Source organism: Pterocles gutturalis, unplaced genomic scaffold, assembly GCF_000699245.1.
Source record: "Pterocles gutturalis isolate BGI_N339 unplaced genomic scaffold, ASM69924v1 scaffold9145, whole genome shotgun sequence".
Classification (NCBI taxonomy): domain Eukaryota; kingdom Metazoa; phylum Chordata; class Aves; order Pterocliformes; family Pteroclidae; genus Pterocles; species Pterocles gutturalis.
This window is the reverse complement of record NW_010138221.1, coordinates 1-12,436: the sequence shown is the minus strand read 5'-3', so window position 1 is coordinate 12,436 and position 12,436 is coordinate 1. Positions and strand designations below refer to the sequence as shown.

Below are 12,436 nucleotides of genomic sequence, written 5' to 3'. Positions count from 1 at the left end.
CCCTTTATGCCAGAGGAATCAATGGAATTCATATAAAAGAAGGAGGGGGGGTGGGAAGAGAGATAGGAGATGCCTTGCTCTGTACCAGCAGGTCACAAGCCTCATGAGGCTCGAGCAGGGCTTGCAAGGAAGTTGCTGACAGTATCTCCATGTGTACCTTTTTGTTCCTTGCCTTGGATTTGCTGGTCAGTGGCATGCTACTTTGCCTGGCTCTCCATAGAGCTTGGAGACTACAGGAATTTGGACAGAGTGGTACAGACATCGCCGATAGAGACTCTGGTCACTGAGTATCCCTTTAAATGCAGTCTCATGACTTAGTCTTTACTCCACTACCTATTAAAGAAGGAGCCAAGACGTACATAGACAGCTTCCATTCAGACACCCAGAAGGACACAGAAAGGCAAGACAATTTAACAGAACTAACTGTGAGTAAATACAAGGCATTAGAGGTGCTCTTTAGAGCAAAGGGCATGGAGAAAGATTTGTAGGAAATCCTGAAGTGAAAGAAGGTGCAGGATTTTTTAGAATATACTTGCATACAATGTTCAAAAGGTGAAATTCTGTAAAGAAAGCTATTCTGTCATTTTAGAATTTTTCCTTTAAATACAAATCTAAGTGTCTCTTAATATAACGTTGACCAATGCTTGATTTCCCGTAAAAATCTGAAGCAGCGATCTTGTGCTGCAAGCACTGGAGCCTTTTGCAAATACCACCTTTTTTTTCACTGGGATAAATTTTATAGAAGGAATATCTGTGAAGGGGAATTTGAAGCCAACCTTTTGCAGACTTGGATCTAAACCCCAGCCTAGAGCCCCCAAACACTGGCAGCTCACAAGCGGTGGCCTTCTTTCTGGGAGTGCTAGAGGTGATCCCCTTTTTGCTGGGGACAGAAGGGAGCTGTGGGTGCTCAGCAGCACGGAGACTGCACAACTTTCACTGAGGTGTCCCAAGATGTGTGCAGGTAGCTAACTTCTTAACCGAGGGGCTCTGTTTCTCCATGTACTGTAATGGACAATCATCCTATATGGGTACAGCATTCTGGAAAACTTTTCTCTTGAATCAACAAAGTCATCAGCATATCCCTACACCTTATTTTTTATGACAACTGGTAGCTACTAGGTAGATCTGGACAGGTATTTTACCAGTGATCATTACTATTGCAAGTGATATGCTAACACTGATGGAAAGTTCCTCTGTCAGCTCAGCCTATTGCTTTTCTAAATATATCTTTATTATTAATTGCAGGTATGATTATCTGGTGGAGAGTGTTCCCAGCTTGCCTTCATGTTACCTATTTTCTTCTCTGCATTTATCCTGTCTGCTTGGTGCTTCACCAAAGGAAACTGCATCTCCTATGATGAGCTGAAAGAGCTGAAGACTGAATTTGCCATCAGTCTCTACCAGCATGTATCCAAAGCAGAGAACAGAACCAACCTAGTAGTCTCTCCAGCAAGTGTGGCTGTTTCTTTGGAGCTGCTGCAGTTTGGAGCTCAAGGAAATACCTTTACAGAGCTGCAGGATGCCCTAGGATACAACATTCATGGTAATGTACTGCTTGAAAAAATACTTCTTATCTTACATTTTGCAATAAATTCACAGCTTTACTAAGGAGACAGCAATTGCACACATCATACTAAATTTCTGTCTTCTGTCTCACTGCAAGATGTAGCTTAGCAGTGTTTTCTACATCTTTGATAGCCAGATGTCATCTGGACAAAGGAAACTCAAGGGAGTATTTGATGTGCACATTATTATGCCTTTTTTTTTCTTTATCAGTGCTTACTTTTTTGCTGCACTGAAATACAAGAACATCTAGAAAAGCTAATTCCATTAATGGCAGAATTGGTCCTGGCTTCCCAAAGGTTCACCACGTCCATTGTGTCCTGTCCTTCCCTGTGTCCTCTGTAAGGAGGTGCCAGGCAGAAGACAGTCATTTTCTCTCCTATGCCATTAACAAATTTTACGAAACCTGTAGAAATTGAATTGCCTTGAAGGCTTTGCACATTTTTATAAAGTTATTAAAACTGTCCAAAAAAGATGAAAAGTTATTAGAAGGAGACTGGCAGAGAGATATATACATTGACAGATGGATGGTGCAATTGCATCTTTCTGTGAAAGCAGGCTAAAATAAAAACTCACTGGGAATCTGGAAGGGATATGGAAAAGGCAGATGTCTTAAAATCTAACATTAAGTCAGCTGAATGTAAGGATGCTGTTTTCATTTTAGCTGTGGATTATCCTACCATCTCACATCACACGTCAAAAACTATTTTACAATGTTTATGAAAAGCAGATGACTGCCTCATCTTCAAAATTTGCAGCTTACATACAAGGCTTAGGTATAGAGATGACACTGCTATTTCTCAGCATAAAATCTACTTTCAGCATATGAAGACTAAAGATAAAACCTACAGCAGTTTCACCATCCTGAGCTGTAACTGTCTTAGTCACCATTACCATTCTGTATAGCATTGATATCCAAAACCAACACAGCAGGAGGAGCTAACTCTGTCTGATATATACAGATACAGCTGCACATACTGACCCAAGGACAGTGCATCTGTATTATGAGCAGCTGATATAATGAAGTCTTGCCTATAAGACTCCTGTTTCTGTAAATTCAGTAGGATAATTTTAAACAACATTAATTCATACAAGGATTACCCCTTGCTTCACACTTCTGGTCATTAGAGACTCAGTTATTAAGCAAGAACCTTAAGAATAAAATTGCACAGTGAAATTCAGGCACAGAATCGTACACAAAATGTAAGGAGGAAAAGTGCAGAGGCTGTTAATGATTTGCCAGCTCTTTTGTGCTGCCTTACTTCTTCTCATGTGCCACATCATATCAAGCAGACATTTTATCTCTATTTCACTTGTCTGTGGCACAAGCCACAAGAGCTTTGACTTTCAGTAATATTAATGCATAGAATGTGAAAAAGTAGGATGGGATCTTCTGCCTTTGGTTGTAACATCACATTTCCAGTGGCAGAGAAAGAAATCACTTCTTCAAATGGTTTAAACCAAATAAATAAATCAAATACTTAGATCAAATTTCCTATCAGATGAGTAAAACCGAATCACGTATGTATGCATATCTGATAAAATTCCTTTCTTCCATTAGACGTTTGCATTAGTGCTTCTGTTGGTCTGTCTTAGACAATAATGAAGGGTGTGGTTACAACTTTAGCAGGCTGAAAACAATGAAAACATTGATGGTTCATTCACTATTCATGGAGAATCCGCTCTTAGATGCACTTGTAATCTTCTTTTAATGTTTGGAAGATTTGTTTACCTTTATTCTAGTACTAAGAAATACAATGTATAAAGGGATATCTCTCTAGACAGCACAGACAAAATGACATGCTTTGAAATGCTTTCTCCTTGCTGTTTTATTTTATCAATGGTAGAGTATTTAAAAGCAATTTTGAACTGTTTTCCAAGTAAGAATTCAGGACTTTGGTTAGCTAAGCACTTTGATATGACTGAAGTTACAAGCTCCGGTACCACACCTCACGTTAACATCTGCTTCCAGTTTGCTGTCTTTGATTTCTCACATCCTCCAGAGAGCTTGCCAAATGCTCCTGAACTAATGCAAAACACACGAGAAAAGCACTTTGCACCTCAGACTGTGTGAGTTTTCTTGACATCTGTTCGAGTTCAATATCTTATTCCTTAAAGAGTAATAGATCTCAGTGTTAATACCAATCTTCCCTTAGGTCATTAGTCTTCCTGCAGGTCATTAAAGGAGCACAGTTAAGTCAGAAAACACGCACTGGATTCTCAGGCGGTAGAAACCAGCAGACGTGAAACTCCCCTTTTACCCCATCAAGAATCTGAACCAATGCAGTAAAAGTCTCCTGATGAGATCAGGGAGCAGGCTGGCAGCTGGAGGCTTACGGTGATCCTGATGCTCGGCCTGGGACAGGTCGGTCCAGGTGGGATAAATCCTTCCCCAGTTTGCCACCCTAAACCACCCATGTCCCAGGTGACAGCCCAGCCTGACTTCCCTCCAGCACTGCCTACACCAGCAGGCATCTGGAGAAACTGGGTGACACCTTCCTTTGCCTAAGTTCTCCCTGGAGTCAAAACCAAGATTTCTAGACAGGGCCATAACGCCAAGCACAGCCATTCCCATGGGGAGCTGGATACCCGAGGGCTGTCCAGGGCACCCCAGGACTTCAAGTCAAGGCAGAGGAGTACCTAAGCCCAAGTATGGTACCCTGGAGAGGCGAAGAGCACAACATAGACCCCTTTTGGAGACAGTGGACAACAGTTTGTTGCTTAGGTTTCACACAGAAATTTGGACACCTGGTACATCTTCCCCTGAGCAAAGCAGAGAGGTCCTGGTGGTCCTGTAGAGCCAAGAGGCACTGCTGTCTTGCTAAAGAAGAGCAAGCTCTGGTAATTTCCTGGTCCTCAGGGAAAGCTTACTTATGGGAGGAGGAACCTGCTGGAAACATCTTAAAGGCAAGCAACAATCTCAACAAGATTTTCGTTGGCTGGGTGTAGGTAAGTCTCCTCCAAAGCACAACAAAGGATATAGGAAAGGGGCTGAACTGTGAACACAAGAAGTTAGAGATTTGACACAGAGCCCACCAACACCATTCAGACTGGGTACAAGTCCAGGCCTCAGAAGGTCACCTCAGCATGAACCATCCCATCACAAACTAGTACAGTGATCAAAATAATGACAGCCAGAAACAGCTGCTGAATCACCCTTCACAGAACCCTACAAGAAATATTGTGATTTTAAAAACACAAGATCCTCTAAGTTTGCAGGTGTCATTTTCCTGCTGGGCCCACACCCCAACCCTGTATCCATCTCAGAAGCCACCACCCTTCTGATTTGGTTGAAGATGTCCCTGCTCACTGCAGGAGGGTTGGACTAGATGACCTTTAAAGGTTCCATCCAACCCAAACCAGTCAATGATTCTATAAACTATCATGAGCTCCCCAGGCACAGGAGACTGGGGCACTATTCAACTGTTTTCATTAGTAGACAAAAATCTTTGAATTATACTGATCTTGTAGTTGCTACAAGTATTTTGGTAGATCAGAATAGAATTCAAAAGGATCCTGGCAAATCGGAGAGATGTGTGAGGTGAAAAGGACACAGTTCAATAAGGACAAGTGTAAAACTCTGTGTTTAGAAGGAATAATCAGCCATTCAAATCGAGGAAGAATGAGACAAAGAATAGTTTTTTAGGAAAGGACCTGAGGGCTGTTAGGAATTAAAAAAAAAAAATAGACTATTGAGTGGGAAATACAGCTGTACTTCAGAAAAAAGCAGATGTTGTTGTGGGTTGTATAAAGAGTCACTTGTAACACACATGAAGCAACCTATCAGCTCTATTTAGCATTGCCAGGGCTCATCTGCAATACTGGGCCAGTTTGGGGCACCATACTTCAAGAAACAAAACAACACATGAAGGCCAAGGATAGCAGAGACAGACCTGGGGCAGTCAGGGAGATGCCTTTCCTGGAGTGGGTGGCATTGATAACGGCAGGAGAAGGAGATGGTGGTACTGCGGCATCGGCAGCTCAGCCACTCACGGCCAGAGGCACTAGGTCTCTCTAATGTGAACCCAGATTGTTCCCAAAAGAAAATAAGGTTTCTTATGGACTGGAAGAGCTATGTTTGCATAGAGATGTGAGCCTGATGTGAAATCCATCACCTGACATATCTGCACTAAAGTGATTTCTACTGCAACATGAAGAGTACTTTCCTGCGACCAGTGTGTCACCATCCTTCACAGTAGTGCTTGATGGTAATACCCCATAAAGTCAAGGGTGCTTCAGTTGTTATAGTGCTTTAACTTCCAGAGGACATTGGTGTCAGCACTGGAGTTGAGAGCTGCTGAGCCCTGGTGCACCTCTGCTGTCCTTAGCCTCAACATGATAATTGCAGTTTCTCCCTCTCTCTTCCCTGGCAGATCAAAATGTGCAGGATTTCTTGCACACGGTGTACGAAGGAGCAACCGACTCCAGACAAGGCATGGTGGTTCAGCTAGCATGTTCCTTCTTTGTGGATGCCAGTGTGCAGCTTTCGCCCATCTTCACTGCACATGCTGTGCGCTGGGCAAACAGCAGCCTGCAGCAAACCAACTTCACTGACCTCAACAGAACCGCAGCCCAAATGCACGAATGGATCACCAGTAGCCTTGGAGGTAATGTAACAGCCCATGAGAACAGTTGCACATGAATAAAATGTCAAATAAGAGTAACGAGAGAACCTGCATTTAACCAAGTACAAAGCTTTTTGCCACACTCTCTGTTTTCCAAAACAAGGCTGAGAGATGGGAAATCTAACTCTTGTGCTGATGCTCATTTCTAATGTGAGGAAAGAGCTGGGACAGGTCTGAATCTGTGAGTATAAGTTTGGAGTATCAAGCTGGTAACTGCTTGACCTTGTTCCTCTAATTATCAAAATGGCAGTCCTTTGCAGTGTTTTCAGTTTTAATAAGGGGCAGCCAAATTCCCCAGGGACTGAGTTTGCTGCATTGAATGCTTTCATGGTGCTGTAGGGAACACACATGGCCATAAGCCCAGCAGTCAGACTCTGAGTGTAAAAAGTCAAAATGGGAAATACAATGAACTTACTTTCCACACAAGCAAGAAAAGTGATTAAATTAAATTCTGTGTTAGCGAAAAAATAATTGAAAATGTAAGTCCTTAGAAGCAGCAGATAAAATCAATCCCCAATTTGCCCCATCAACTTAAATTATGTGAATGTTAATTTGGCCATCAACAAGTAAAGTGATGTTAAACACACACATTAAAGATGCTATCGAAAAAAACCTCTTGTCCTTCTCTAGTGAACTGTAATAAGTGACCCAGCTTCATGATAGAAAAGTATTGCTCTAGAAGCAGGAACTAAAATGCTGTAGTAGTCATACAAGTATTGATTAATTAAAAGTGGACCACACTTTCAAAAATCTTTGAGATATCCAAAGCAGGGTCAGTTGAACTGCCAGGTAAATAAGAAAGGGAGAGAATTAGGATATGAGCTTCAGTTGACTTAGTTACTTCATAAAGCGATCTGTAACCACGAATCCATTTCATGAGAGATTTCTGGCGCTAAAGATGAGCCACTGCAAGATATGTGTGGACACATTTATGCTAGAAGGCCAGTTAGGGCCATGGCATGGTGCTGAGCACTGGGCTGCTGTCACCCACACTGTCCAGCCAGTAGCACAGTCCCGGCACAACTTTGGCCCTTGGCATTGACTAATTTGAGCTTGGTTCAGGGGAGAGCATGGACCAACAGGCAACCCCAGTGAGGTCTGTGTTCAGGTGGGGAGGGGAAGGTAGAAGGTTTAGCAGTGCCTTATGAGTTGTGCCTCTTGGTCTTAGGGACAGAGAGTGGTCCCAGATTGCTTTATTTACTCACACAGACCTGGTCTTTAGGCCTGGGTGAGTAGGACAGCGTGTGTCCCCCTCCTCGCCTCTTTTTTCTGCAGATGGGGAGATGCGTGGCATGCCGTTGGAAAGCGCTGCGTCACCCCTCAGCCAGGTCACCCTGGTGAGCACCATGTACTTCAAAAGCACATGGCAAAATAAGTTTTCCTTTATGGATACCCAGATGTTGCCTTTTACCACGGCGGAGGGCTCAACCCTGAAAGTGCCCACAATGCATCACACAGCCGAAGTTAACTACGGTAACGGTCCTTAATCCAGATTTGCTCTATTGTACAACATGGAACGGTTTTATTTAGTTTCCACAACTGCCATGCTAAGATGTGTTATTTTCCCAGCCTGGAGAAGTCTCAGGAGAAATCCCATCAAACAAAAGAGACCACCTGGGTGACTAAATTGACTCCTTATCCCAAGCAATCATGAAACGGATCCTGGGTTCAAAATCATTCCTAAAATATCTATTGTCCATGCCTCATCCCTCACAAACCAGCACCTCCCAGCACTCCATAACAACTTGTCAGCTATAGCATACAACCAAAAGGCACCAAGATAACATGCCAGGAGAAGGGAACAGGAGAGACTGGAAGTACCTTGGTACCTTATCTTTTAAGTTAAATAGTTTCTCTTCAGCTTTGATATTTACTCACAAATATATTTGCCAGTCACCAAGCTGCCTCTCAATTTCCTGTTAGCTAAGCTGAAGATGTCAGGCTTTTCTAATCTATTAAAAAAACAGATACTCCAATTCTCCACAAGTCCTTTTCCGCACTTTTCCAATTTAAATTAATCTTTCTTGAAAATAAGTGACCAGGAATGTACATAATGCTTTTAATAAGGTTATATCCATGCTCGATAAAATGCTCTTAGTATTTCTATGACTTGGTAAAAATACCTTGCATAGTGCACCTCAGAATCAGCTCAGGGTGGTTACTCAAGGCTGACCCCACCTGAGCCTTTTTTCTTTCTCCATTTTTTTTCCAGCTGATGCATCCTAGGTATACCAAGGGGAGGGAAATCTCCACAGTTACATACTTTTTTGTGTGTTTTTGAACCATCATTTGATTTCCACCACTCCAGTCATCATGGCAACCTCACTGTTTGTCTTTGATGAAAGTCTTGAGTGTTGGCAATACTTTGGAAAGCCACTGGTAACTTCTTTTCAACCTGGGAGCCCGACTTTTAACTTGGTTCATTGTAGTTTCCCCTTCAAGTGGTTGCTTGCTGCCTTTCATTTCTTGCTTTAATTGCCATCACTTCTACCTGTAAATAGTGCCATAGTGAAACTATGTTTAATGTTTTACTTAAAATTAGATGGCTGGATCTGTGCCTTTTTATCAAAATCGTTACCAAGTCAAAAAAGCTTAAAGATTTTTTTTTGCTTTCATCTACTTGATGTTTCAATTTGTCTCACTTTTATTTCCCTTTGTGACTTGATTATTCTTTTCTTTCTTTGCATCTGAATCATTTATGAGTTAACTGACTTTACTCAGAAGTGCAGAGTTTGGCCTGTTATCAATGTCAGCATTTACAATGTTGTTTATCCCTTTAATATGGCCACACAGAACAAATCAGCCTGGGGACAATTAACACTTCTCCAAGACAATGTCAACATTACTATTTACACAAGCCTTATAAACACTGCAGCTATTTTACATATTCATTTTTCCAAGCAATTTGTTAACTATATTTGAGTACTGATTTAGCATATCTCTAATTCTTACGGGATGCTCGAAAGCAGTTCAAGTTAGGAACGCTAAACATTCTGACTCAATAATCTCAAGTCTTTGATTTTCTTTCTAATTAACAAATAAGATCTGTATAAAATTTGTGCACAACGTGCTGACTTCAAAATATCAGCATGCCCACAGATTAAAACAATCACGTCCCATGCACCACAAACATAAATCTTCCCTGCTTGCCCATTACAAACCAGAAGGTCTTTTCTCGGCAAAGTGATCCATGTGCTGGGAGGCAGTTTGAACAGCGCAGTTCCTTCTCCACACCGCATGGCAGGAGGGCTAATCTAAGAGCCTAAAATTTAATCTATCAGAATAATCAACACTTAATGAATCCTGTCAGATCCGGATCTGCAAAACAAATAAATGTTGTACACCAAATATTTGAGACATGCTATAGCTACTTATTTATTGGCAAATATTTAGGGATTATGAACATGAGATACCTACATTCTGTTATTTACAAACACTGACTCAAAAAGCATGAATATCTGCCCTTGAAGATACAACTACTACAGCTGGGTGAAGAGGGAGTAGATTAAATACTTTGGATGGCCTGCAGCAATGGCAATGATACGTCATTTGCGTGCAACTTGTATTTAAATCCTGGCCTGCTAACTATTGCTGAGTGTTTCTGAGATGCTATTTATTGGATTAACAGATGAAAAAATAAGAAAATAAAATTGTGATGATGGAATCTGTTCTACTGTATAACGGAGTCCATTAGAAATGCCTGGACTACTTGTTCATTGAAATATGGAATTAAAATGGTACTTTTTGAATGGCTGTTACAAGTTGTTGCATAACTAATTACAAGTTTAGAAGCCCACCAGCTTTTACTTTTGAGACTGGTTTTTATAACCTTCATCTGATTTTGATATGTTTTAGGCCTGGATTTTCAAAAAGATGGAATTTGGTGCCTAAATAAGCATAAACCTAACTACTTTATTGTTTAATGTTGCTATTTGTTTCTTGAAATAAGGTTGAAACTGATCTTAAAAGGTAGTGAAAATGGAAACACGAGGCAAAATAGGTTTCATTTAATTAACTAGGACACTCCTCAATTTGTTTATGTAATTTGTTTCAGTAGTGAATTTCTAGTGAAAGGTATTAGATGGAAATCACAGAGAAGATGGTAAGTTTATTCAAAGAACAAGCATTGCAAGAACAGCCACCATTAAGTTACTGTCATTGCCTTGGTAATGTTTTTTTTAAACTCTGAGCAAGGAGGACAGCTACTATATGAGAAAGTAACAAAATATCCATACTCTCTTGAGACAGTACTTCAGAGACTACTAGTGTCATTAGCATTTTTCTGGCAAGATATATATAGATATATATATATTAATGTATTTATTTTGAGACAAACAGCTCTGTTGAGATGAACTACTGTTGTGAGTTAAGAGCAACGTGAGCTGGCTGCAAGAGCCCACACATTAAAGACAACCTCTTACATCCCATCCCTGGAGTTCTGAACCGTCTGCTGCCCCAGGCTTGGGTTGTGGGGTTTGGGTTTTTCCCCCACTTGAATGATGAAATAAGATCTATATTTCCATCCCACAGGCCAGTTCCAGACTGCAGATCTGGAGGGTTTCAGCATGGTCGAATTACCCTACCTGGGAGAGAAACTCAGCATGTTCCTAGTGCTTCCCAGCCACAAAAGAACATCTTTGTCCCAGATTGAGTCTCACCTTTCTGCCAAAACCATAACCCTCTGGGCCAACAGCTTAAAGAGAACAAAGATGGACATTTTTCTGCCTAGGTAAGCAATCTTAGTACTCCAAGATGGCTTCACTACTTCAGTTGTCAGAATTCTGTGTGATAGTGCTGACACAAGCAATATGTGAAACAAAATCAAATGAGATGCTTTCCGTTTTGTTATTCACCACATGATCAGGAAAACTCTAACCTTTTCTTAGGCCATGAAGACGTGAGCTAGGAATGCCAAAACTTTCTGGTATGCTCTCTACTGTTTAAAAAAAATAAGTATTTCAGTTGATCCTGCAGCTTTCATTTAAAATTTGTTTGGGGTACAACAATCCTTTAAGGATATAAAAGAGAGAAATGTTCCTGGCCCTTTCCCTCACTACATTTTTCTCTTTGCTTAAGGAAGAATAAACATATAGCCTAAAAAATTTTTACAGCTTGCTTGTCAGTGTACTACAAAAGTATTCTACCAAGAACTTGGGGCCCCCCACCAGTCATGCTCGTCTTTCTGTGCACAAAGCAAGTTTCAGCCATCCATCTTCCACATTAGTCATTTGCCGTTGTTAGCAAAAGCACACACATATCCTGGCGGTATTTTCTATCATCTATTCAAATGAAATTGCATAACAGAGGAATCAGGTGCAGGAGGGCCTTTTGTGGCTGTACCTACTGTATGGATCAACATGGAAGGGCTTCGTTATACATCTCTCACAATACATTCTCCACCTTAACAAGGCTCTGAAAAACAATTTGTATATTATTACTCTTTTTCTCCAAGCCAGTCTTTTGCAAATGTTTCAAAGGGCCCTTTGCTAGAGCCAAAAAGATTGTTAAAAAGAGGACACTTGGGGAAACACAGAGTTCATGTGTCAGGAAGACTGAGAGGTGGTCTGATTGCAATAGATGGAGACAAAGGATTCCTTCTGTGAATGCCTTAGGTGAAGATGAGTCGCTTTTCTGCAAAGTACACTTAATCAGATGGAACGCATTGGGCTCATACAGAAGTAAATGGATGAAGTGCAAAGGCTTGAAATAAATTGTATCTGTTCCACTTTTTAGCTCTATGAAATTACAAATCCTGCATTTAAATAAAATCTTTCATATTAATTTCAGGTTCAGTATTCAAAGCCTTTTTGACCTAAAGACAGTTTTTTCTGCCTTGGGAATTAGATACGCATTTGATCCCATCACTGCTAATTTTAAAGGCATTTCAGGTAAGAGGCCTGACTGATTATAAGTGATCCCTGAACCAATATTTGGAGAATCTTACATTTGAATGATTTAGTAGACCTGGGCTTTCTGAATTGATTGTACTTCTTCCTCTGTGAAGCTCTAAAATGCAATTCACACTCAACTGTTCTACTTTATTATTGGCAATTGTATTTTGAGCTGTTGTTTTGTAGGAAAGAGGAATCTGAAAGGGACAGGGCTGGGTTTGCTCTTGCTTTTCTTTTTTTTCTCCTTTCTTTAAGATTAAAAATGTCAAGACAGCATAGGCCTGGAAAATGGTTATTTATTCAGAAATTTGGGATGCTTTAGAATCACAGAATCATGGAATCATTAAGATTGGAAAA

The 12,436-nt window shown here is 40.8% G+C and overlaps 1 protein-coding gene across 1 annotated transcript; it reads left to right on the top strand.

Annotated features, from left to right (window-relative positions):
- Positions 1–1,284: 1,284 nt before the first annotated feature.
- SERPINE3 (serpin peptidase inhibitor, clade E (nexin, plasminogen activator inhibitor type 1), member 3) lies at positions 1,285–12,076 on the top strand (the record flags this gene model as incomplete). Its single annotated transcript, XM_010082908.1, has 5 exons — positions 1,285–1,543; positions 5,937–6,170; positions 7,464–7,661; positions 10,719–10,917; positions 11,976–12,076. Coding segments are annotated over exons 1-5 (991 nt in total), but the record flags the coding sequence as incomplete, so codon positions are not given.
- Positions 12,077–12,436: the final 360 nt, after the last annotated feature.